The sequence below is a fragment of the Cricetulus griseus genome, chromosome 8 (genome assembly GCF_003668045.3).
Source record: "Cricetulus griseus strain 17A/GY chromosome 8, alternate assembly CriGri-PICRH-1.0, whole genome shotgun sequence".
Classification (NCBI taxonomy): domain Eukaryota; kingdom Metazoa; phylum Chordata; class Mammalia; order Rodentia; family Cricetidae; genus Cricetulus; species Cricetulus griseus.
In genome coordinates, this window is record NC_048601.1 from 24,393,494 (window position 1) to 24,418,709 (window position 25,216).

The window sequence follows — 25,216 nt, forward strand, 5'->3', positions numbered from 1 at the left end:
TAGGCTCAAGATAGAAAGAAGGCAAAGCCACCTCCACTGTCAGGAGTTTGCCTGGGATGCACTGAAGTACCAATTTTGAGTACATGCCCCATGTGAGTGGTGGTCACATGCTTACGGATGCTTTCAGCTCACCAGGCCTCCCCTGCTACTTTTTTTTTTTTTTTTTTTTTTTTTTTTTTTTTTTTTGGTTTTTTGAGACAGGGTTTCTCTGTATAGCTTTGGAGGCTGTCCTGGATCTAGCTCTTGTAGACCAGGCTGGTCTCGAACTCACAGAGATCCACCTGCCTCTGCCTCCCGAATGCTGGGATTAAAGGTGTGCGCTACCACCGCCTGGCTTCCCCTGCTACTTTCTAGGAGATGCCCAAGGAGCTAAGAAAGCAGAACATGGGGGCAGTGGCTTCTCTCGGGGGTGGAGGGAGCTCTTCTTGCAAATCAAATCTTAAAAAGACTTCTGTGTGTGTTTTACCTGCATGAATGTGTGTGCACCATACACATGCCTGGTGCTTGAAGAGGCCAAAATTGGGGCAGTGGATCCCCGGGACCGGAGTTATTTATAGTGGGTGCTTGGTCCTGAACCTGGGTCCTCTGCAAGAGCAGCAATGCTCTTCAGCCAGCTCCAATCCCAAGTTTTTGTGTTTTTGCTGAGGACACTCGTGTGCTAGGAAAGTGCTCTATCACTGAGCCACACTTAGCTCCCTACACAGGGTCCCGCTTATTCCTGTTGATTGATGTGTGTGCCTTGTGTCATGAAATGCCTGGTGACATCAGACTCTCTCCTTTCAGGTAGGCCCCAGGGATTGAATTCAGAATAGCAAGCTTGGTGGCAAGTTCCTTTACCTATGGAGCCATCTTTTTTTCATTTCTTTTCTTTCTGTTTTGAGACAGGGTCACTATAACCGATGCTGGCTTGGAAGTTCTCCGGTCTCAGCCTTTCAAGTGTGCCGCCCGCCACTGCAGGCCCAAGTGGAGAATATGAATGCATAGGAATGATTTTAACGTTCTTGACGATCTTGGCATTCCTCTGACAGTGGACATCAGTTTATAGAATTTCTAACGTTCATGATGAGCAGACCTCCAAGGAGCAATAGGGTGTGAAGAACATGAAATGGTCAAGAAACCCAGAGAATTTTGATTCTGTTATATGGAAAATCCAGAACACACAGGTCTAGAGAGAGTGAGAGAAAACTGCCCTGGTGCTGCTGAGGTGGGAGTGTGCAGAGGAGTGCCAAGGTTCTTTCTGAGGTAATAGATGATAAGACTGATGGTCAATAAAGACGTTAGGGGAAATAAAGGGGCCAAAGGACCAATTAATTTACTGATACCGTCTAATGGGCAGTAGCTGGCAGCTGAGGGTTGTGAGTACTGGGTCAAGCTGGAGAGGACACTGTGGGGGCCAGGTCTGTGCTGCTGGGGGGCTGTTTGCTGCTGGGAGAACCTCTTGATGCTTAGTCCATATTTGAAGCTGGGGGAATGTCACAGGCTTGACTGGCATCCAGACCCAAGGACCCTTACTGCCAGAGCTGGAAAAGGCTGATGGGTGGAGGGCTTCTTTCTCTCACCTGGCCCTGGCCTTTAGCTGCTGAGGGCTGGATATGGGCCACAGTCTGAGACTTGGATCCTGAAGGGCTTGCCAATGCCAGGCAAGATTTTCTGTAAGAATCTAAAAAGTAGCCGGGTGTTGGTGGCGCACGCCTTTAATCCCAGCACTCAAGAGTCAGAGGCAGGCGGATCTCTGTGAGTTTGAGGCCAGCCTGGTCTCCAGAGTGAGTTCCAGGATGGCCAGGCCAGTGCTGTTTCACAGAGAAGCCCGGTCTCAAAAAACAAAACAAACAAAAACTCTAAAAGCAGGAACTTTTTGACCTATGGGGACAGGTGATTTAACAACTATGAATTCTTACCAACATAACAACTTTATTAGGTTTTCATTACTGTACACACATATGTACACAAGCGAACACTGTTTCTGCTTGCCCCACAGCATTGCACCGTCTTTTCTCCCCCGAAGCCTGAGGCATTGGCAGTGGACAGCATGGGGCCCAGGGCATGCACACCTGTGTATTCTCTAGGACCCAAGCCTGCTATCTGCCCCAAGAGGGTGCCCCCATGAGCTACATTCAACAACCTCTCCTCACACCTAAGGTATAGAGTGACATACTTTCCTCTGATCTCAGAGGGCCTGCTGTGTTTGCCACTGCCATGCCCCCATCACACTGCCCCTGTATCTTACTTTACTCCATTACTATACCCTGAGGTAGAGCCGAGGGGTCTTGGGCCCCAAGCTGCTGGGATCAGTTGACTGCAGTCCATGAAGAATCACACGCCACAGCCCTCCCACAGACTGGCTGCCAGCACTCTGAGTGCTGTGAGCTCAGGATTTCACACACCACAGCCCTCCCACAGACTGGCTGCCAGCGCTTGAGCTCAGGATTTCGCACGCCTCTTCCTGCTTCTTAAGTTTTGCATTCCCCATTTCCATCCTGACTCTTTCTACAAAACTGATCTGAGAAGACTTCTGGGTATATTTGGCACGCAGTTCCCTCCCCCACAGGACAACAGACCTGCTTGTGAATGAGTCCCCAGCTGCTCCCACCCTAGGCCCACAAAGTTCTCTCCACCCTGAGCGCTGGCTCCTTCATAATGCTGGATCCACAAGCTGCTTCCCTCCCAGGAAAGCAGTTTCTCTGCCCAGACCTCACCCCTCAGGCTCTTGTGTTTTGTTTTGTTTTGTTTTTGCAGCCCAGGGCAGCAGCGCCCTCTATTCAGCCTCATGCCTGAGATTACCATGATGGCTAATTTTTCTTTTCTTTTCTTTTCTTTTTTTTTTTTTGGTTTTTCGAGACAGGGTTTCTCTGTGGCTTTGGAGGCTGTCCTGGAACTAGCTCTTATAGACCAGGCTGGTCTCGAACTCACAGAGATCCGCCTGCCTCTGCCTCCCGAGTGCTGGGATTAAAGGCGAGCGCCACCACCACCGGCGATGGCTAATTTTTCATCCTTGCTGGTTCCTAAGCTTCTTGGTGGCCAAGGCTGTGTCATGTAACTCGTTTTTTAATCCCAAGTGCCTGATGTACAGTAGGTACAGAAAAGATGCTCCAGGAATGAGTGACCCACTTGGCTGGAAGCAGGCTGTGGATTCTTGTGTGATAATGAAATGACCAGATGTTCATATGAAGTAAGTGGGGCGGGGGAGTTGCCCAGGTATCAGAATCAAAATGTCCACATTTATTTTTTTGAGTTCTTGCTATGTTGCCCACACTGGCCCCGAACCCCTGGGTTCAGGAGATCATCAGGTCTCAGGCCCAAGTGCTGGGACTTGGGGTATACACCACTCTGTCAGACTTAGAGAGCCACATCTCAAAGGCAGGAGCTGCCCACACACACATACACACACCAGCACAACACACATCCTTTAGGTACAGCATCGGGAGGCCCTAGGAGGGAGCCTGCTCTTCTGTGGCTGGTCTCTGTGGCTCCAAGCTGTCCCAGCCAGGGTTCTTCTCCAGCTCCCAGAAGAAGAGCTGCCGCTGGAGGCTCCTCAGGTTCTGCAGGGCCTCAGGAGACAGAGGCTCAGCTGCCTCGCCCACTTCTAGCTCTTCCTCCTCTGTGAGCCAGTCAGGGGGCTGAGGGGAGCTTCTGGAGATGTAGCCCTGGTCTGACTGCACTGACTGCCGCTGCTCCTCCTCAGTGGGCGTGCAGGGGTCCTTGAGGACCACCGCGGGCCTCGCCCAGCTCTCCTGGGCCTGTCCACTCAGACTCTGCTGCAGCACCGAGAGCATCAGGCTCTCCAGCTGCTCTCTTGCATCACTGTGGCAGTGGTCAGGGTCAGGTGACATCACTGGGGTGCTACACAGAGGCGAGTCATCAGAATCCGCCCCGGGGAGGCAGAGGATGCTGCTCCTCTGGGCCCCCAGCAGGGGGCAGGCCTCGCTGTCCTCTGCCAGGGTCAGCTGGGTAGCAGCTCCATTGCCATCGGGAAGAGGGACAGGCTCCACCACGTGAGCTGCAGGCACTTGTTCTGTTGGTAGCACCATGGTTTGGAGGGTCTGAGGCACTCGTTCTCTCTGTGGCGGCAGCTGCAGATCAAGCTTTGCTGCTCCACTTTCTTCCTCACTGACACAGACATTTACCACCAGGCAGCCCTCAGAAGGCTCCTGCATCAGGGGCTGTTGTTTGACAATTCTTCCCCCTGGTGGCAACAGTGGGTCTTCAAACACTTCTTCATCCAGGGATGGGAGATCTTGGTCACCTGCTAAGCAGAGGTTCTCCCGCTCAAACCAATCAGGGTGCTTGGTTTGCCACTCCTGGAACCTAACCACAGCCTCCTTGAGCTGCCGACCACTAGGGTTCTGCAGGTAATTTCCCCCGGTGAGCTCTTTGACATGGTGCATCCGGCCAGGTTCAAACATCTCCAGGTCCTGGATCCGGAAGTAAACCTCTTCAAATTTGTCCATGAGTGGGTACCTGGAGGTGATGTTGAAGAGGTCAGGGACGTCGTTCTCGCTACTGATGCCACTGAAGTAGCAAACAATGTAGGTGCCAAAGCAGGCTGGCCTCTTGAAGTCGGGCAGGATCATGTTCATGGCTGCTGTGAAAAGGTCCCCAGCAGGCTTCCAGTGGTCACACCGTAGCTGGACAGCAGGCTCAGCCCAACCCAAGATGGCCTTCCACTTGGCCTGGGTGCCTCGGGAGCACAGGATGATGATTTTGGAGTTGCTCTCCACCATTTCCTGCTTCTGTCGGCTGACCCAGGTCATGACCCCCATCTCTGAGATAACCTGCTCTTCCAGGAGGTCCAGGGCTACTTCAGTGCCGCAGTCAGTGATTAGGAACTGGGCGAACTTTAGGACCACCTCCACATAGAGGGGGTGGTCAGCAGAGTAGACAATCCAGACTTTCCTGGGCTTCAGGGGCGGGGGAGTCAAGTCAGCTCCAGGGGAGACGCCTGAGAGAAGAGAGGACATATGCTGATTGTCACCTGCTGGACCGGGGCAGACCCCTCCAGAGCAGTGGATCTCAAGCCTTTGGGGCCAAGTGACCCTTTCGCAGGGACTGCATATCAGACACTTATATCACAATTCAGATAATAACAAAATTACAGTTATGGAGTAGGAGCAAAACTAATTTTATGGTTGGAGGTCACCAGACCATAAGGAACTGTATTGAAGGGTCGCAGCGTTATGAAGGTTGAGAACCATTGCTCTAGAGGCAGCCTACGAGCTACCTGCACCAAAGGCAGAGTTTGGTTTTCTATCTTCAGCCAACAGCCTTCTGGGTAGGCTGTTGTGCTACACTGCCTTGTGATGTGTGAGAAATCATGCATGAAGAAGAACCAATCTCCCTCCCTCTTTCACCCCGAGTCCTCCAACCCCCAACCCCCAACAAGTTCTGTCTGGTTGTTGGCTGCTACTTTAATTATCTTAAATAAAAACAGGGTAAAAGGCTGGATGTGGTGGTGCACTCCTTTAATCCAGCACTTGGGAGATGGAGGCAGGAGGATCTCTATGAGTTCTGGGCCAGCCTGGTCTACAACCTGCATAGTGAGACCTCCTAAATCAAGATAAATAAAAAGACTAAAAGGCACAAGGATCTAACTATGGGAGAGAAACACCTGCTCAGGGAAGAGTGTTCTCTGCAAAATGTTCACCTTGCCTTCTTTGTCTAAGCAGTTAGAAAAAGGAGTTCTGGGCCCTGTGTTCGGGGTACCCTCAAAAGCCCTCTCTGCATGAGATGGGGTGGGGCCTTCTGGAAGTCTGAGCAGAGACAAATCCTATTCATCTACCCCAAGAACCCACAGCCAGGCTTTAGAGAGAAAGGCAGACTCCTCAGAACGCACTACTAACCGTTGCATTTAGAGTCATCACCATGTTTCTCATGAGCAGATCCTGCAGGGAAAAGAAACCTACTGAGTGTCTTATTCATTCCAAAGAGAAACAGGGACCTGCTCACATGTGTCAGAGGGAAGTGCTGCTGAGGGACAAAGGGATCAAAGGAGCAGCCCCTAGCTGGTGACTCTGGGCCTCTGCACTCCTGAGTCATGCAGCTGTGGGAGTGTGAACCCCAGTCAGCTGTTCCAGGGAGCTGTATCAACAGGGAGCTACAGCTACTAAGGTCTCTCTGACACTCTAATTTTTCTCTGAGGAATGGGTCCATGGTGGTACACTCTAGAGAAGTGCCGGGCCCCTCCCCTCCGTCAGTCAGCCAGGTCTGAATTATCTGTGGCACTCACCAAGTTGGGAGGCACAGACCTGAGCTGGGGTGCTCCATGGCCCCTCTCCTACAGTTGTGCTTCCCAGGCCTCTGTGAGCAGACTCCACTGCAGGGAAGGGCAGTCCACACAGGAAGCAGACATCTTACAACACTGCCTGCCAGAAGCAGCCCCCATGGCCCTTGCAACATTTCCTCCTGGTGTTCTTGAGGTGAGGAAGGGGAACCATAGTCTTAGGTAATTGTTTCCCTTGGACTGACATGTGACCAGGGGGATTATTTCTCTTTGGTCCAGGGAGGGGACCCAGGGCCCAGTGCATATTATGCAAGTGCTCTGCCTCTAAATTACATCTCAGCTCCTGAAGAAGAGACTTAGAATCTTAACTTCAATGCTCATTCTTTGGGCCTTTGCCCAGAACTGACAAAAGACAGTGTGATGACTAGTGAAACGTAATAGCAGCTGGGACATAGTTCAGCATTACCGTGAGATATCATGTGATCCTCCCCAGACTCTTGTGGACCCCAAAATTCAAGATGAACCATAATCCATATGAATGTTGGCCAGTGTACAAATAGCTTCCCAGATGACTGAAGACGCATTTTGTCATAGGATAGGGAAACTTAGCCCTTTAACTTGTCAGCATGCGTCCTCCTGATTAAAATCCAGCGTGGGGAAAGAACTCTAGGCTCTTGGAGGCATCCCATCTTACAGAAAAGGAAATGGAATCTAAGGATAAGTAATTACAAAGCGGGTAATGAGCAGGGGTTTAGGTTCCTGGCAGCTGAGATCACCAGGTCACATAATGGAAGCCACATTTTTGTTTCATTTGGCACTGAAGGGTGGAGTGAAGGGTACCCCTTAAACACAGCATGACAAAGGTCTAGACTGTGAGACGGGGGCAAGAAGGGAGGACACGTGAGCAAAGAGAAGAACGGGAAGCCCTGCCCACTCCTTACCAGAGAGCCTCCAGGTCATGCAGACGATCACCAGGATGACAGAGCCCACTAGCAGAATGGCGATGACCGTGATGAAGCAATACACCCACAGGGGAATAGAGTCTGTGACAAACAGAACAGTATGAGTCTGGGGAGGGGCCCCATGCACCCCAGCCCAGGCTCTGTCTATACCAGGCTACACTAATGATTTCACCCTTTGGCTGCCTGTGGCTGTAGTCTGCCTTCCTGGATTGGCTCAGGGATCAGCATAGACCTCATGTGGTCCCTTGGGAATGACCTTGACTGTAGGGAGGACTTACCTGCAAGGAAAACTGTAATAGAACAAAAGGAAACAGGGACAGGGTTACTCTTAATGATTAGTAGTCACCCAAGCCCATCACAGATGCCCACTAATGGCCTTAACCCGTTACATATGCCCACCGATGTCTTAACTCATTGGAGACACCACAGATGGCCTTAATCCTGCAGTCAGGCATAGCTATACTTGATGTAACCTTGTCCCTGGAGCCTCTTGAGCTGAAGCTCTAAGTGACAGCATTCTTCCCATGGGGGCCAGGGCTCCTTCCACCACATGTGTCCCCATTTGATCTGCATATGGCAGAGGCTGAGAGTCAGGGACATGTGGCTGCCAGCCCCTGCAAGCTCAAGTAGGAATCTGGGGCTATGTCTTTGGTGTGTGAACACGGGCAAATTATTATCTGTGTCTCAGTTTTCTCATATATAAGCTTGGCATGTTAAAGCACTTCTGTGGTACATATTTCTAACTTTGTGAGAGAGACTAACTATCTTGTTTTTCAGTCAAGGAAAATGAGTTGGTAAGAAAAGTTAAGTACTGGCTAGGTGGTGGTGGCACACACCTTTAATCCAAGCACTCTGGAGGGGAGGCAGAAGCAGGCTGATCTCTGTGAGTTCGAGGCCAGCCTGGTCTACAAAGCTATACAGAGAAACCCTGTCTCAAAAAACAAACAAACAAACAAAAAGTTTAAGTCCTTGCCTTCAGGTGCAAAGCTAGTGAAAGGCAGCAAAGAGTCCAACCTGGGAGTGTCTACCTTGGCTTCCAGCATCTCAAAGCTGAATCCTCCTCTCCCCACAGTCAGGACTCCTCTCTATGGACAACCTTCATCTTCTCTTACCCCATATATACAAATGACAACTCTTTCTCTCCTACCTGGAGCCTCTGTGATTTCTGGGCAGCGTACAGTCACAGCGTGTCTCAAGCAGTCATTCAGGCAGCTGTTGAAGAAGGGCTGGACCTAGAGGAGCAGAAGAGTGAAGATGGTTGGCCAGGCTTGGGGCTCCACATGGCTGTTGAGCTGCATGTGGTAGTGTGGACCTATATCCCAGCTGCTCAGGAAGCTGAGCTAGTCTCCTCAAGGCCAGCCTGGGAAATACAGGAAGACTATTTCAATTGGGCCTATGTGCCTTCTTTCCTTTTCTTTTCTTTTTAAAGATTTATTTATTTTTCTTATGTATGTCTGAGTGCTCTATCTGAATGTACACCCTTATGCCAGAAGAGGGCATCAGATCCCACTATAGATGGTCATGAGCAACCACACGGGAATTGAACTCAGGACCTCTGGAAGAGCAGTCAGAGCTCTTAACCTCTGAGCCATCTTTCCAGTCCTGCTCTTTATTTTTCAGTGTGGCTGTTAGACCAGGTTTCCCACTCTGATGAGGCTGGGAGGACCAGGAGGAGAAAGGCAGCCAGAGGCTCCTAACCAGTAGTGGCTGGAGCTGCTGCCCTCTGCCTGCTGCACCCCCCTGAATGGAAGGAAGGCCACCTGCACGTGCTCACCTGCACATGGTGGTGGCAGCACCAGCTAGACTTGCTTAGAGGGAGCGTGACATTGACTCGCTGGTGGAATTCCTCTTGTCTGGGCTGGAGAAAGAAGTAGAAGCTGGGTAAGACCCTGGGGTTGTGCTGGGAACTGGACCAGTGCCCCTTACAAGTACCAGAGGGAGAAACGCTTTTCTGATTTCTGGTCCCGGAAACTTGGTATTTCTGCAGGGTGACAAGCCTATGGTGAGTGGGCATTTCCCTCTGCTCTGGCTGCCGGGGACGGGGGCACCAATCTGTGTATGTGTGGCAGGAGTACAGGGAACACAACACACTTTCTGCTCCCAGCTGACCTCATCTTGCCTATTTTCCTTGTCTTAATCTCCTCATTTCTTTTTACATTTCCAAATAATTTTTGAGAGAAAGTAGAATAAATACAGGGACCAGGCAAGAATGTGAGCGTGTGAAAAACATGGAGTGGATAGGGTGTGGAAATGAATGGGAAGGGGGGGCAATCTCATAACTACTTTACCAACTGAGGCCTCAGTCACAAGGAGATCCTCAAAATAGTTAACTACCAGGAAAACAGAAGGCGAAGGAGCAGCCTCGGCAGAGACAATTTTTCTACTTTCAACTGCAATCCAATAAGAACTTCGCCGAAAGGCTTGGTAAAAGGAGAACTTAAACTTCTGGGTTTAGATTTACAGTCTAAAGCTTACTCAACTATTCTCAACTAACTGCAAAGGCAGGCGGATCTCTATGAGTTCAAGACCAGCCTAGTTTACAAAGCGAGTTCCAAAAGCTACACAGAGATACTCTGTCTCGAAAAACCACACGGGAAGAAGGAGGAGGAGGAGGAGGAGGAGGAGGAGGAGGAGGAGGAGGAGGAGGAGGAGGAGGAGGAGGATACCAGACCCCTTTTGACTCCTGAGAGGAAAAGGCAACAGCCAGGTGCACCTGAGTGAAGTGTTGGACCCTGGCAATACGGTTATCTAGGACCAGCAGGGAGGAAGGTTGAGGATTTGAGTGTATTTTAATCCATGTCTGAGGAGGTAAGAAATACAGGTACCGCAGGTATTTGCTGGATGTCATCGAAGCAGTTTTGATCTCCTGAGTGTGGAAAACTATCCAGCAGGATCTGGTAGGGGGTGGATTCATTCCACAGGATGAAGCTCACTCGCAGCTGCTGGGTGTCCAAGGTCTCCACAGTGATGTTAGGATCCCACAGGCTGCCTGCCAAGGGTGCAGGGTAGGTTGGGAATTAGGAATGTAGGTGTGTCCGTGGGCATATGTATCATGCAAGTTAACATGACCAGGTCAAGATCTCCGAGGCCAGCCACTTACCTGAGCTCACACATGGCGTAGTCATCTTCATCCTGGGGTCCTCGCAGTCTGTCAACCCCAATAAAAGAGAAATCAGTAAGTCTCTGCCTTTAGTGAGTTTGCTCTGGAATATTTGAGGTTTTCATTTTGTTTTTCTGATACAGGCTCACTCTACATAGCCCTAGCTGTCTGGAAACTCACTATAGACCAGGCTGGTCACAAAGATCTACCTGCCTCTGTGCTGGAATTAAAGGTGTGCACCCCTACACCCATCCTATTCTTGCAGGGTTTTGACATGGGAGCCAAGATTGCTGTGCCTCTGTGGATCCTGTTCAAAGATACCCTTCACAGTCTGCTCCAGGCCCAGACAGCAGCCCCTGACCAAAGATCCCATCAAACCGGGGCAACCTGGTTCCTATCTTAGGGAGAACCCCTGATGCAAGCATTTTCCTCCCGAGCTTAGAGCTTGCTTCACATGGTCAAAAATCTCTGGTTTACCCCAGTGTTCTCCCATATACAGCTTCCTGCCTAGAACAGACTCTGCCTTTTCTTTTCTCCTTCTGTCCTCCACTTTGGCCTCTCTGACCTCTCCACACACTGTTACCAGGTTCTCATTCAGGAGCCCTGGCTGGGTGCCAAGAGTCAGCATCCATTCATTCATTCACTCATTTCATCTTCTTTTGCCCATAGAACTGAGGATCAAACCCAGACAGGCACCTTGCCACTGAGCACTTGGGAAGTTCCCAGGGCCAGGGGAGGAGGGCGAACAGTCACTTAGCAAGTACTTACTGAGCCTCCTGTGTGTGATGTGGCCCTGGATACAGCACACACAGTGGAAATTACTGCTTTTTGCAGACTAATTCTATAGCAGAGACTATTAAACGTGGAATGACAATATTCAGTACCTTGTGAGAGTAAGGGGTGTGTGTAAGGGAAGCAGGGGAGCGGATGGAAGTGCACCACCTGAGTGTGTGCTTCCGGGGGAGGAGTTGTCGCCATCTTTAACTAACATTTCTTGGGCTGGGCTGTGGCTAAGTGGTAAAGTGTTTGCTCAGTGTGTATAAGGCCCTGAGTTTTCTCCCCATAGTCATAAAACAAACAAACAAACAAACAAAGATAAAATTTCCTGACTACTAGGTACAATGGGAAATGACGTCAGTGATGCCCAAGGTTCTGGGAAGGCAGAGCCAGAAAGTGACACAGAAGAAATGTGGTCTCTAAGAGGTTAGCTGGTGGTGACCATAGATAGACAGCATGGACTGGTGGGACAAGAGAGTAGGATGCATAGGTGTGCCAGCTGGTGTGCCAGCCAGATGCAGGTGGGATGTGGGAGTGAAGAAAGCCAGGGAAGCCGTGTCCAGGCTGAGTGCACAACCCTTCCAGGGTCTGACATTTTCTGGAATGGAAGTACTTCTCTGCTCACAAAGTGGAGGGAGGGACTCTGGTTGCCAACAAAGCCCTGGCATCTCTCTGCACATTTAATGTTGTACAACAGAGGACAGATGCTGCCTTCAAAGCATAAAGGCTTTGGCTTCAGCTGGGGGATTCCCAGGCCCTGGATCTGCAACCACTGTGGAGCAGCTTGGATTCTGCTGTTGGAGCTCCTGCTGCTTTCTTCATGCAGAGCCCAGGGTCAAGTGGACACTTGGAGGGGCACTCTTACCAGGCACAGAGATGATCTTGGATTTGTGGTTCGGGTCTCCATCAGGGATGGGCTTGGGCAGGTGGTGAACTGTTACCTCATACTCCTGACCAGGATCTACCACAAAGTGGCTGAAGGAAAACCGCCACTAAAGACACAAGGGGATGGGATGGGTCACATAACACCCTCACTCACTTATATCCAAGGTCCCAATCTCACACCTCCCCACAATCAGCTAAAAACAAACAAAAGGAGAATCACAGAATCCAAAATTAGATGCATGATATCTTTGTCCTTCTACATGTTTAAAAAAAAAATCCATCAGTAAATGGCCATGCCATTCACATGCTGAAGAATGATAGGGGTACGGGACACACGCACGCACGCACGCACGCACGCACGCACACGCATGAACCAGGCTTTCAGAATGCATGGGTTCCACCCTCAGCACTCTGAATTTAAAAAAAGAAAGAAAGAAAAGAGAGGAAAGGAGAGGAAGGAAGGATGGAAAGAAGGAAGGAGGGAGGAGGGAGGGAAGTAAGGGAGGAAGGCAGGAAGCCATCTTAAACTCATCCTTTCAATTAGATGTACCTTTGGGGACACTGTACTGGTGTCATTTAGGAACACAGTGCAGTCAAACTGCCTTCTTACCCGCTTATAATGATGCTCCAGCTTGGTCAGAAACTCAAATTCAACACATAGCCGTTCGTTGGTGTTCAGCTGCAGGATGGACAGCTCTGCTCCTTTGAGGTACAGGATGCTGGCTGCAGGCCAGAGGGAGAGGGGCACACAGATACAGACCAACCCCACCCCCAGGGTGTAGCACTCACTTCCCCATCTGCTCTCTTACCTAACTCCCCACTTCCCCACTTGCAGAAAGTACCTTCTAGGGGGACAAGGACAAGGGACACTCTATACTAGGAAGTGGCAAACACTTTGGGACTATGTGGCCAGAGCCCTGGCAGCAGGACACAGTGTCAACAACAGCTACCTCTTCATCCTCCCAGAGACTGCTGCAGTAAGCATCTAGCACACCATCTAGGGACCTACGGGAAGCACTTGCTGCCACGTCCTTCACAGATCTGGGACTTGCTCTGTTCAGAAATTCTGCAGTCATTCACTCCTAAAGAGCTTTGGAGTATGTTTTAAAAAGTGCTGGCTTCTTAGCTAAGAGAAAAAGCAGTTGGCAAACTGCTACCTTTTTTCTAGTACATATTTGTAATTATTTATATAATTAACCACTTGCCTTTTCCTTTCCGTGTAATAAAAAGTTGATGCAAAGGAAGGCCTTTCATAAAGACACTGAGTAGAAGATACTCTGTGGGCACACCTAGCGCTAGAAAAGCTCTCGCCATGTAAACGATGGCGCTTTCCTGCACTAAACGTGAGTGCCAGCAGTGGTATCTTCTGAGAGCAAACCCAAGCCCTGGCTGCTGCGGCCACTCACCGTCTGTCTGCAGTGTCCATTCGACATGCAACACAGGGACCAGGTCTCCGTGCTGGGTGGACGAAAAGTTCAGCTGTACATGGACATGTTTGGGGGAAGATGGGGTCAGGTTTTGATGGTGGATCCAGCTGTCATGCAGGCAGGTACCTGGCCAGGAGAACAGCTTTTAGAGACTACAGCCAAGACCCTGAGATCCAGAGGGACCTGGGAACTGCTACAAGTTCCCACATGGATCAAAGTCTGCAGATGCCCTCAATCTTCCAGCTGTGACCTTGGCAACCTATCTGCCCAGCCTGCTCTTTCCTAATGCTGTCCGGGGTGCCCACAAAGAACATTTGTGGGTCTAAAGAACATTTGGGGAAAAGGGGTTTGAAAAGATACAGTCATTGGAAATGGAGCACAGGAGGGAAGGGCAGGAATGAGAGCTTCTTTGTTTTTATTTGTAATGGCCCCTAGTTAGCACTGACACCTGAAGTATGTGTCCATCATTAACAAACAATCAGGGGCTAGGGATTGTGGCTCAGTACTATTTGTCTATTGTGTCTGAGAACCTGAGTTCTAATCTAGCATAGGAAAATACTTCTCATATACCAATAAACAAACAGGTAAAGAAAAAAAAAAAAAAAAGCTAGCCATCTCCATGGATGCCTGTGACAAACTGAATGAATCAAGTACAAAGTCAGGTGGAGTAGGGTACCACCCCAGGCAACATCCAAAACCAAGGTGGCAGCTGGGTACTGCCTGACTTTTGCATAACGAATGAAGGTTTTCCACAAGAAGCACTGGTATCTAAATCCAAGATGACCCCAGGATGGTGACAGCACCCATCCAGAGTATGCAGGAGGCCCCTGCAGAAGTGAACGGGAGGCACCTACAGAAGTGAGCAGGAGGCCCTCACTTCATCAGCAGAGCAGTAATAAGTGGAACAAAAAAAGAGGACTTACTATTCTTGACTCTGCAGCTCAGCCCCTGTGGGAAGAAAGCAAGTGGTGATTACAGATGAGAAAGAGCAGGCTCACAGTGGCCCAGGCCTGCTACACCCCATGAGAACAGTTCACACAGTTCCCCTGTTACACCCCATGAGAACAGTTCACACAGTTCCCCTGTTACACCCCATGAGAACAGTTCACACAGTTCCCCTGTTACACCCCATGAGAACAGTTCACACAGCCCTCCTGCTACACCCATGAGAACAGTTCACACAGCCCTCCAGCCTCCTCACCTCTCCCTTTTGGGAGCAGCTCTGCCCTCAGGTAATGGAAGTCTCCTGCACTTTCCCCCACTCTGTCCAGTCAAGGAGAGGGTTGTGAGGGGCAGACAGCAAACAGAATTGGAGGCTTGTTTTACTTATTTTTATTTTTTTTGGCTTCTGAGACAGGGTCTCACTATGTAGCCTGAATGGCTCAAGGCTTGCAATGTGGACCTGGATGACCTGGAACTCACAGAGATCAGATCGCCTCTGGTTCCCTGAGCGCTGGAGTTAAAGGCCACCAAGCAGGGCTAGAATGGGAGGCTTTTTGAATAACTGTTATGAGATGGGAGTTTAAACAACAATAAAAACAAAATAAAGACAAATAAACAAAACAAAACAGAGAGGGTTTTCTGGCAAAGAAAAAATTTCGAGGCTTCCAATTTTCCTAAGAGGTGAAGGGTAAATTTACATTTTGTTTGTTCAAGACAGGGTTTCTTTGTATAGCCCTGGCTGTCCCAGAACTCACTTTGTAGTCCAGGCTGGCCTTGAACTTAGATATTTCGCATGCTCACACACACCTTACTAAAGAAGCCTCCACTTCAACATAAAATCAGAGTGGCCTAACACCAAGTTCACAGCACTGTTGGGCATTACCCAGGGCAGGGTGTGGGTGTGGGAGGTGGTGAAGGAGCCCCTTCACTTCACAAACACTTCAAACACTGGGCAGAGTTCTCAGACTGGGCATCCACTCGCAGCTCACTGAACCCAGAGAGAATCATTACGTGCAACTTGGCTAGCAGCAGTGCCCAAAGAGCCATTTTTGACAGTGTCTGACATGGGTGCTGGGAGATGACCTCTAGAGCTACTGCACACGAAGAGCTGGCAAGGAAACAAGGAGAATCCCTGGAATTCAGGCTCTGCCACTTCTGGGTCTTTGAAATACTCAGATTGGCCCAACCCGTCCTGTGGCCAGAGTCAGACGTGAAACTCAAGGAAGAGTTGGATAATGGGTACAGAGTGATGCACGAGGTGTAGGATGGATGCTGACTGATCCCTGCCTCCCTGGAGGGGGCAGAGTGCAGGACTCAGGGTTATGTGATGCCCCAGGGTTCACTCACAAAACGGGCCAAGGGACAATCCTGATGTTGTTTCATGTTAGGGTTCATTCTGTGTCTGCTATTTCATCTGTGTCCTACCTGTTTGGGACACCAGTTCACATACTCGTGGGGTCCAGACTTCTTGTACCTGACCCTGTCCTTCTTGACTCTCTCTCCCTGTCCCTGGACTCACACCACAGCCTGACACATGCTCCTTGCAGGTTCACAACAAGACCCATCTGGCTGTCTCTGCTCACTCTGACAGGCAAATGCCACAGTGTTTCCCGAGATTAGCTCCTTTCTTCCCATGTGGAACTCCTGTGAACTGGACACAGAGGGACAGAAATTGGCCTGGAGATCAGGAACTCCTACAGAAATGGCAAACATAGATACCCCATTTGGGGTAATTCCCTACTACCCACCACTAGCTACTTAAAACCCAGGGCAAGATGGCTCCTCTCCTGACAAGAAGAGGAAGTGGGAGGGGTTGAGAACCACTTGGTCAACAAGAGGGCTACAACTGACAGACTGACAGAAATAGCTTGATTCATCAGGTGCTGCCGTTTCTGTTTTGCCTGTTGATAGTGGGATTATGATCATCTATGAACACCAGAGACAACAGCTGCCTCGCTGCAACAATACTAAGCTGAAAACCAAAGCAATGGAGAGGAGAGATCAGGAGGTGAGTAAAACGGCACATTACAAAATGAGGGTGTCAAAAAAAAAAAAGCCATCAAAAGTGACTGCCTGTGGTGAGAGGGTATGGGTGTGTTATAGGGAGCTATTGTTTTAAATATCTCAGAATAATTTTTAAAAAGGAACCCCTATATTACTTGATAAAATGAATTTAAAAAGGGAAGTTTATGATATTAATCTAAACAAAATTAGGTAAGCAAAGGAAAATGTTATTTTAGGGAAGGAAAAAGGGGACTTTTTATAATTAAAAAGTTATTTCATGTGTATGGGTGTTTGCCTGCATGTATATCTGGGTGCCACATGCCTGCCTGCAGCCTGCAGAAGTCAGAAGAGGGAGTGGGGTCCTCTGGAACTGGAGTTACAAGAAGTCATGAGCTGCCATGTGGGTGCTGGGAATTGAACTTAGGTCCTCTGGAAGAGCAGGTGCTGGGAATTGAACCAGGGACCTCTGGAAGAGCAGCCACTGCTCTTACACTGAGCTAACTCTTCAGCCCCTGATTACTTTTTCCTTATCATTTAATTCCAATATAGAATCTACACTGATGTGTGTGAGACTTGGGTATGCATATGCACACGTGTGTAAGTGTGTCTCACTCTCTCTACCCTATTTATTCTCTCACTGAATCAGGAACTCACTGCTCCAAGCTGGCCAGTGGGCCCCCAGAACCCACTTGTTTGTTTTCTAGCACTGGGGTTATGGGCACAGCTGCCACACCCAGCTTCTTAATGTGGTTGCTAGGGATCTGAACTCAGGACTTCATGCTTGCTTAGCAAGCATTTTACCCACAGAGTCATGTCCTCAGCCCCTGCAATTTTCTCATTTGTATTTATTGTGTGTGTAAATGCATGTTGGCACACATATGGAGAGAGCAGAAGACAGCTGAGTCTCATGAGTTGGTTCTTTCCTTTGACCCTGTAGATCCCCACTGATGGCACTCAGGCCATCAGGCTTGGAGGCAAGTGCCTTTACCCATTGAATCATGACAGCCCCTGTAATCTCATTTATTTGTTTGCTTTTTGAGACAGGGTTTCTCTGTGTGGCCCTGGCCTCTTTAATCCTTTTTTTTTTTTTTTTCCCTGAGACAGAATTTCTCTGTAGCTTGGAGCCTATCCTGGCACTCGCTCTGTAGACCAGGCTGGCCTCGAACTCACAGAGATCCGCCTGCCTCTGCCTCCCGAGTGCTGGGACTAAAGGTGTGCACCACCAACACCGGGCTAATCTTAATAATATAAAATGCACTTGATATTATCTTTGGACACTAATAATATAAATGTTGTTCTGTCCAATAATTTTCTCTCCAGCTGCCTCCTTAACCCTTATAAAGTTCCTATCCCTAGAACTAAGGGTCTATCCCGTAGGAAACGTTCAGCACGTGTACATCCTGGTTAAATCCCAACAACACACATACAAGCATGGACACCACCCCAGACACCAACACCAACCAACCACTCATTCTTCCAAAATAGAAAGACAGGAATATCATTTATGACTGGGCAGTGGTGGCTCAAGCCTTAATTCCAGCCCTTGGGAGGCAGAGGCAGTCGGATCTTTGAGTTTGAGGCCGCCTGGTCTACAGATCGAGTTCCAAGACATCCAGGGCTACACAGAGACATCCTGTCTCAGAAAACCAAACCAAAACCAATACCCTCCCCTAAAAAATCATTTATCAGCTACTTCCTCATGAATGGCTTTGTTAGCCATTTTGTGGAAATTAGAGAACATTCACTGAACTGCCCCTGTTTAATCATTGTTTTTAATCATTGTACCTTAAACTGTGATGCTAACAGCCCCTTACAACATCTTTGGCTGCATCAAGAGGCTATGCAAAGCCACTGATGCTACCGTCCAGGTCTCCGTGTGTCTACTCGGTGATGTTCACATGAGGGTAGTCACCTACCAAGACAGTTCTCAGAACATCTCTCCACTGTTAGGCAATTCACACCTGTGGCACAGGGAAACTGGCCAGGTGGCTCCAGGTTCCAGAGCTACAGTGAGCTTGCTTTGCTCCAGAACATGCCCCAGCACCATTACCCTGCCTCCCAGTAAAGGGGTGTTTACAACAAACTGGCCTCGCCTCTGTACTCAAAGCAGGACGATTTAAAGAAGTGAAAGACTGGTTAGCTCTGGGCATTGAGCAAGCATTCCCAACAGCCTGATACTGGTTAGTGGAACACCCCATCACACAGCCTGAAGTCTTCACAGACAGTGCCAATGCTGATGCCTGTAAGGAGAGCACCACTTCTGTTAGAGAAGGACTGCAGTGCAAGAGATTCGGAGGCTTGCCTGGGGCCAGGTCTTCTGATCCGGCTCCGGGCTCCTGTTTGCTAGTTGATAATTGATGTTAGGGTCTTCTGCTGGCAGATTAGCCTGACAAAGGCAGTGGGCAGCAGGGGTGAAATGGGGTCAGTATGAGCAGGACCAGCTCCCTGCTGATTATGTCATTGGCACAGTAGCTGGAGAACATCCACCATAGGAGTACCCACAGAACGCAACTTTTTAACTTAGGGAAGAGTGGTAAGGCTGAGCACAGCTTCCGGCAACCACAAGACAAAAGGGCGATGCCAAACAGTCATTCTACTGCAAGTGAAAACCACAAGCACTCAGGAAAACGAACTGATGATGGTAACATACATGCATCCTGTCTGTAGATAGTGTGAGCACTCATGCTTGCCAACTCCCGGGCGCTGCTTGCTGGCTTTCCTTAAGAATAGCAGTTAATGGAGACTTGAACTATGAGAAACCTAGGCAAGCCAATGAAAAAGCATCCAGAGGAATACAACTACTCATCGTGTCTCCAGGGTTGGTTTGTTGGGAAGAGTAGTCATCCTGGCTTTGAGGCGCTAATTCCAGGCAGCCAGAACAAGTTCAATGGCCTCAGGTTACCACTGCATGAAAAGCAGGGGAATGGAACCTCTGTCTTCTTCTATTCTTTGGTACTTTCATGCAACACGTATTTACCAAGCACCTCGGCTGTGCTTGCAGCATGGAGCAAGGAACAGAGCAGATATGCTGAAGCCTCCTTCCTTCCAGTCATAGGAAGGAGAGACTGACAGTTTCAACAGTTTTCAACAGTCTTTTTCTTATGTTTAGAAAGTGGCAGGCTCCCTTTGAGATGTCTCATCCAGTCCTCTTATGGAGGAAATAAACCACACTGTGTCCGTGTGTGTGTGTGTGTGTGTGTGTGTGTGTGTGTGTGTGTGTGTATGTGTGTATACAGTGTGGGTTTTCTTTTTTGCATTTCTGGGGATGGAACCCAGAGACCACTGAGTCACACCCTTAGCTCTAGTCTCTTTTAAAAAGGACAAGCCAACAGGGAAGCTGCCAGCCTGTGGGGTTGAGTTGTCTGTCGGTGAGCCAGCAGAGGGGAAGAGAGAGAAGGCAGAGAAATGGGGCCACCAGTCAAACCCTTTAAGGGGCTGGAAAGGTAGGGAGCTCAGCATGGAAAAGAAGCTCTCCTGCAGACAACCAAGGGGAGATTCCCAGCGCCCACATGGTGGCTCTCAACTGACTGTAACTATAGTTCCAGGACATGCAATGCCCAATTAACTCCACAGCCACCAGGCATACATGTGGTGCACATAAATACATGAAGTCGAAACACACACACACAGGAGAAAATGAACAAAATCTAAGTTAAAAATAAAAACCAAAATCTGCCAGGCGTTGGTGGTGTACGCCTTTAGTCCCAGCACTCGGGAGGCAGAGGTAGGTGGATCTCTGTGAGTTCGACACCAGCCTGGTCTACAAGAGCTAGTTCCAGGACAGCCTCCAAAGCCACAAGAAACCTTGTCTCAAAAAACAAAAAACCAAACCAAACCAACAAAAAACAAAATGTTGTTGGTAGTGACAGTAGCTTAGAGCATAGATTAGTTTTTGTAGCCCTCACAACCCCCTAAACTCAGTTCTCACCCCATCTCCCTTTCCTGCTCTACAGACACACACATCCTCCAGCCATACACTTAACCCTGCCTCACCTAGGGCCATTGGCAGAGGCACCATCCACCAAAAGGAATGAAAACTTTAACCAAACTGTTGCTGAGACTCCCGCTCTAGAACAGAACCTCCCAACTGTCTTTTTAATGAGAAACAGCCCAGCTGGGAGTTATTTTTCCCCTCCTGGAATTTTGCGACCTCATAGGTTGTACAAAGAGCACTTGCTCGGGGCTGCCTTGCAAGCCAGGTTCCATATCCAAGACAACTTCACCCCGGACCACTGGAGCACCAGGGGTTATTGCTTTAGTTTCAGTTTACTTGGATCTGGAAGGCCTTTGGCAAATGACAAGCCACAAACAGCAATTTTCCATGTGTGACACTTCTTTCTTGTCAAAGATGTCACTCTGCTTTGCCCAATACGGGGATCACTATGACATTTGCCAACAGCCCTGAGACTTTTTAAAAACACATTTTTTCCCCTGTAAAATATTCACCCTCTCTCCACCCTCTTGGTAAATCTACATCCTCTGACTCAGCTACTGAACAGTTTCTGGGGTCAGCAGTGGAAGTGGAGGGGAAGGGGCTGGGAAAACCAGCGGGGGAAATTTCGAGAAGGCTGGGAGGGGAGAAAGGGAGAAAGGTTTATTTGTGGAACAGGCAGTCTGTTTTGCACCGGTTAGGTTTGTTTTCTCTCTCTGTTTTCGACAACTATCGGGTTTAGCAGCACTGTTCAACCGACAGGGGTGTGTCAGGTTCCTACGAGCGCAGCGGGGGGTCCTCCTTGATAGTCACAAATTGGCAGACTTCCCACTCGGCCCATCATCCCACGTGTTAAAACTCAATTCTGGGATTCTCGGTTCTGGGACAAACATGGTGGTGGAGATAAGGGATGGGCGGTATCTGTCAGTCCTCCGCTGGTGGCCAGGCCACATCCTGTTTGATTCCCCTGGGCACCGGGCTCGCCCGGGCTACCAACCTATGGGGACCCCCGAGGCCGGGCAGGTGCGGCTGAGCCTGGTAGAGCTGGAGGATGACTTCCCAGGCAGCATGGAGTTGGGTGTCAGTCCAAAGCGGTCCAGCTCCTGCCAAGGCCCCTTCTCCAGATCCCTGTCCAACCAGAGTCGCCTCTGGTGTCTCTGCCTCCCGATTCTGAGGCCCCGACTGAACTGTCACCGCCGCCCGCGTGGTTTCCCTAGAACTCCCTCTCATTTCGCCGCCACACCGCGACTCCACTCGGGAGTAGGTGCCAGCGCGCCTCCATGTCGCGCGCACGACCGGGGCCGCCTCCCAGTCCCTCCCCAGGCTCGCAGCCCCGACGGCCCTCAGCACCTTCGACAGCTCCGCGCACTGCCCACCACCCTTCCCCCCGCCGTCGTCTCCACCTCCCCCGACGGCCCCAGCTTCCTCGCTACTCGGCCGGGTCTCGGTCTCACCTCCTGCGCGCAGACCGGAGCTGGGGCGTCCAAGAGGCGCGGGGAGGCGCGGCCCGGGGCCAGCACGCTCAGCAGCAGAAGCAGCCGTCCCAGCTCGAGCCCGCGAACGACCCGCGGCCGGCGGCGCGGAGTCCCCATGGCCCCGGCACTGTCGCGGAGCGCTCGCGGCTGGCTCTGCCGGACGGCCAGGGCCCGCGACGGGCTTCCCCAGCCCAGGACTCGCGCTCGTCGGCGGCCTCCTTCCCCGGGCTTCCGGCTCCTCCGAGGACGGGAGGGCGGGGCTCGGGCGGAGCGTGGGCGGAGCTGTGCTTCCTCTGGCCCCGCCCCAGCCACTGCCCAGGTGCGCTCTCGGCCTCCTTGGCTGGGCGGGGACTGGAGACTTTTTGGAGACTTTTACCAGTCCCCTCGCTGTGGAGCCGGGATTGCACTCGCCATCGTACCCTCCCCGTTTACTCTGACCCTGTGCAGATCTATTCCTCCATTTAGTCATTTTAGTCTAGTCCCCGACTCGGGGACTCAAAAGAGTCTTGTTTCCCCAGTCTCTTCCCACTCCATGTTTTATGCATTGTAAACCTGTTAACAGAGAAACGAGCCCGTCTCATCGTCGTAATGCTCATTTGTTCTCATTTTTCTGTACATCTTTCCAGTCCTTGATGGCCTGACCGTGTAGTGTAAGCCATAGTTATCACGTCCTTGGAAGTCTGTAGTTTCTCCCCTTTTTAAGTTCTGTATCATACACACTCAACAAACATTGGAGACCTGTTTATGTGACTCACAGAAGATTTAGCGCTAAACGGTTGCATGAAGTTTTTTTTTTTTTTTTCCCACACACTTGTGATATGACTCACAAAGTCATTTCTTGACATTGCAAAGTAAGTTAAACACAATTGAGCTAGGTTTTTCTATCTTGTCTATCTAGAAATTTTCAGTTCAAGGACATCATGGTAATTTAGAGTATGACCTATGACCTTAAACAATAAACACTAGAAGTATTTGGAAAGTAAATGCACTATGAGCCCCATTAATGGAATTACTCTACTGAATTTGGAGCTCTGAACTGTCAGGTGAGAGAAAAAATAAAAAACAAACAAACAAAAGTCCTGGTCGGGCGGTAGTGGCCCACACTCCGGAGGCAGAGGCAGGCAGGTCTCTGCGAGTTTGAAGCCAGCCTGGTCTTCAAAGAGTTCCAGGACAGTCTCCAAACCTACAGAGAAACCCTGTCTCAAACAAACAAACAAACAAAAATCCTGAACAGTGGCTTGAGTAAAGCAAACACATCATTCTGTAAAGAGATGGGGAGGCTCTGACCTTGCTGAGTGGGAAGGGTTAAAAGTGGATCAGAGGTGGGAAGTGGAGACAGCTTCAAGGAGCCTTGCTGTGGAACTGTGGAGTACATTATGGCTGGTTGGGGCTGCAGCACAGGAGAGCTTGCTTCCATGCTGAGGTGCAGAGGACTAAGGGGGGTGGGGAGGAGTGGTCTGAGTAGGGGGGTGGGGAGGAGTGGTCTGAGTAGGAGGAGTGGGGTGGGGAGGAGTGGTCTGAGTAGGGGGGTGGGGAGGAGTGGTCTGAGTAGGGGGGTGGGGAGGAGTGGTCTGAGTAGTACCATGGACAGGGTCCCTGAGGATGCCTGTGATGTGCTCCAGAACCCACCAGAGAGACGTGCCTTTCCACCACTGTGGACAGGAGGTGATAGGAATGGTGAAAATGGGTTTGGAAGGAAACAAGGGTCTTGGGTGATGATTTCTGTGCTTTCAGTTTTGAAGCAGGAGATGGAGTGCAAGAGCCAGGCTGAAGGCCTGGAAAGAAAGGAGAGGTGTTGAAGCTACTAGGTAAATAGGCTAATGGCTTCTCCCAGATTCAGACATTTGGGACCCTGGAATCCAGGTGCATATTGAAGAAAAGGGACAGATCCAGACAAGACTAGCACCAGGGCCCTGGATTATTCTTGGAGCAAGTTCCTGACACCAACAATCCTACCTTGTAACCCACAGAGGCGTATCTTTATATTCCCTTTGGCCTGGCCAGCCAGTGGGTGATTAGCAAAACCCAGGAAGACACAGCCCATGGGGTAGCTCCCCAATAGAGCAGTTGGCAGAGTAGCAGTTGGTAGGCAGGGGAGGTTCCCAATACAGTAGAGGGCTTCTGCAAGAGGCTAAGGGATTCAGCTGTTGCCCCAGGAGCAGCACAATCTAAGAAGTAAGTCTTTTAAGCACAAATGAGATGTTTTCTTATCTGTAAACAGTATTATCTGTGCCCAGTTTGTAAGGCCAGTCTAAGGACTGAGTCCATCACTGTTCAGTTTGTAGGAAAGTGTCTGGCACCATTGTACTCAACGGGAGTGTTTCTCCTTGTCCCCATCTATCCCTTTGGCCCTTCTTGCTCATCTACCCGCTTGACAGGACCATCAGCTAGTCTGGTGCCCGCCTGTCCTGCTTCCTGTGCATGAACTGCACCCGTGTCACCTGACACACAAGGAGTGACAATGTTCACACAGTACACCTATGCAGAGACGCTTCGGTAGTGGTTGCCAGTAAAACTTAAATTATTATTTTATTTTTTGCTTTAAAAATTATTCTTTGACAATCTGATACATGTGTAAAATGTAACTTGACCACACCCACCGCACTCTTTACTTCCTTTCCCTGCCCATCCCATGTCTCCCTCCCATGTTCATGTCCTCTGTGTTTTTAATTTATTTATTTTTTTTTTTTTTTTGGTTTTTTGAGACAGGGTTTCTCTGTGTAGCTTTGGAGCCTATCCTGGCACTCGCTCTGGAGACCAGGCTGGCCTCGAACTCACAGAGATGCACCTGCCTCTGCCTCCCGAGTGCTGGGATTAAAGGTGTGTGCCACCAACGCCCGACTAATTTACTTTTTAAAAAAGATTTTATTTATTTATTATTTATACAACATTGTGCTTCCATGTATATCTGCACACCAGAAGAGGGCACCAGATCTCATAACAGATGGTTGTGAGCCACCATGTGGTTGCTGGGACTTGAACTCAGGACCTCTGGAAGAGCAGTCAGTGCTCTTAACCTCTGAGCCATCTCTCCAGCTCGACTAATTTACTTTTTATTAATTTATTTTTTACATTCCAATTCCAGTTCCCCCTCCCTCCTTCCCTCCTGCTCCCTCCCACCTCCCATCTGCTCCTCAGAGAGGGTAAGGCCTCCCATCATCTCGTTGAGCAGGACCAAGGCACCTCCCCACCCCCCTACACCCCTGTGTGTAGACTGGGCAAGGTATCTCTCCATATAGAATGGGCTCCACTAAGTCAGTTTGTACATTAGAGTTAGATCTTGGACCCACTGCCAGTGGCCCCATATATTGTCCCAGTCTCATGTCCTCTGTTTTTAAAAATGACTCATTGAGTCCAGTCAGTCCTGTCTACATGCCCATGGGTCTGGGGCCATCCACTGGAGCGTGGGCAATCTACCAGAGGTAACACACCCAGAGAAAATCGACTCAAACCCTCCCACAGCCATCAACTGCCAATGGCTTCTCACTAGGGGTGG

At 49.8% G+C, this 25,216-nt stretch overlaps 1 protein-coding gene across 2 annotated transcripts; it reads right to left on the reverse strand.

Annotated features, from left to right (window-relative positions):
- Positions 1-1,891: 1,891 nt before the first annotated feature.
- On the reverse strand, positions 1,892-21,970 carry Il17ra (interleukin 17 receptor A). Of its 2 annotated transcripts, XM_027429309.2 has the most exons (13): positions 21,700-21,970; positions 14,292-14,316; positions 13,348-13,494; positions 12,552-12,664; positions 11,922-12,048; positions 10,280-10,327; positions 10,005-10,168; positions 8,954-9,037; positions 8,327-8,411; positions 7,458-7,469; positions 7,159-7,260; positions 5,838-5,879; positions 1,892-4,939 (listed from the first exon to the last, which is right to left on the reverse strand). In XM_027429309.2, exons 1-13 carry the CDS (start codon positions 21,835-21,837, stop codon positions 3,429-3,431), a joined length of 2,598 nt encoding a protein of 865 aa, XP_027285110.1. In that variant the 5' UTR covers positions 21,838-21,970; the 3' UTR covers positions 1,892-3,428. The 2 variants fall into 2 exon arrangements, with proteins under 2 accessions (XP_027285110.1, XP_027285111.1); XM_027429310.2 differs by lacking the exon at positions 7,458-7,469.
- Positions 21,971-25,216: the final 3,246 nt, after the last annotated feature.

Excerpts from the sequence above, each read along its gene's own strand:
- Il17ra (XM_027429309.2), bottom strand. The coding sequence starts at position 21,837 with ATGGGGACTCCGCGCCGCCGGCCGCGGGTCGTTCGCGGGCTCGAGCTG. Across the intron at positions 12,049-12,551 it reads TGGAGCATCATTATAAGCGG|TGGCGGTTTTCCTTCAGCCA; the intron begins GTAAGAAGGCAG and ends TTGTGTCTTTAG. Across the intron at positions 9,038-10,004 it reads ACATCCAGCAAATACCTGCG|CCCAGACAAGAGGAATTCCA; the intron begins GTACCTGTATTT and ends TTCTTTCTCCAG.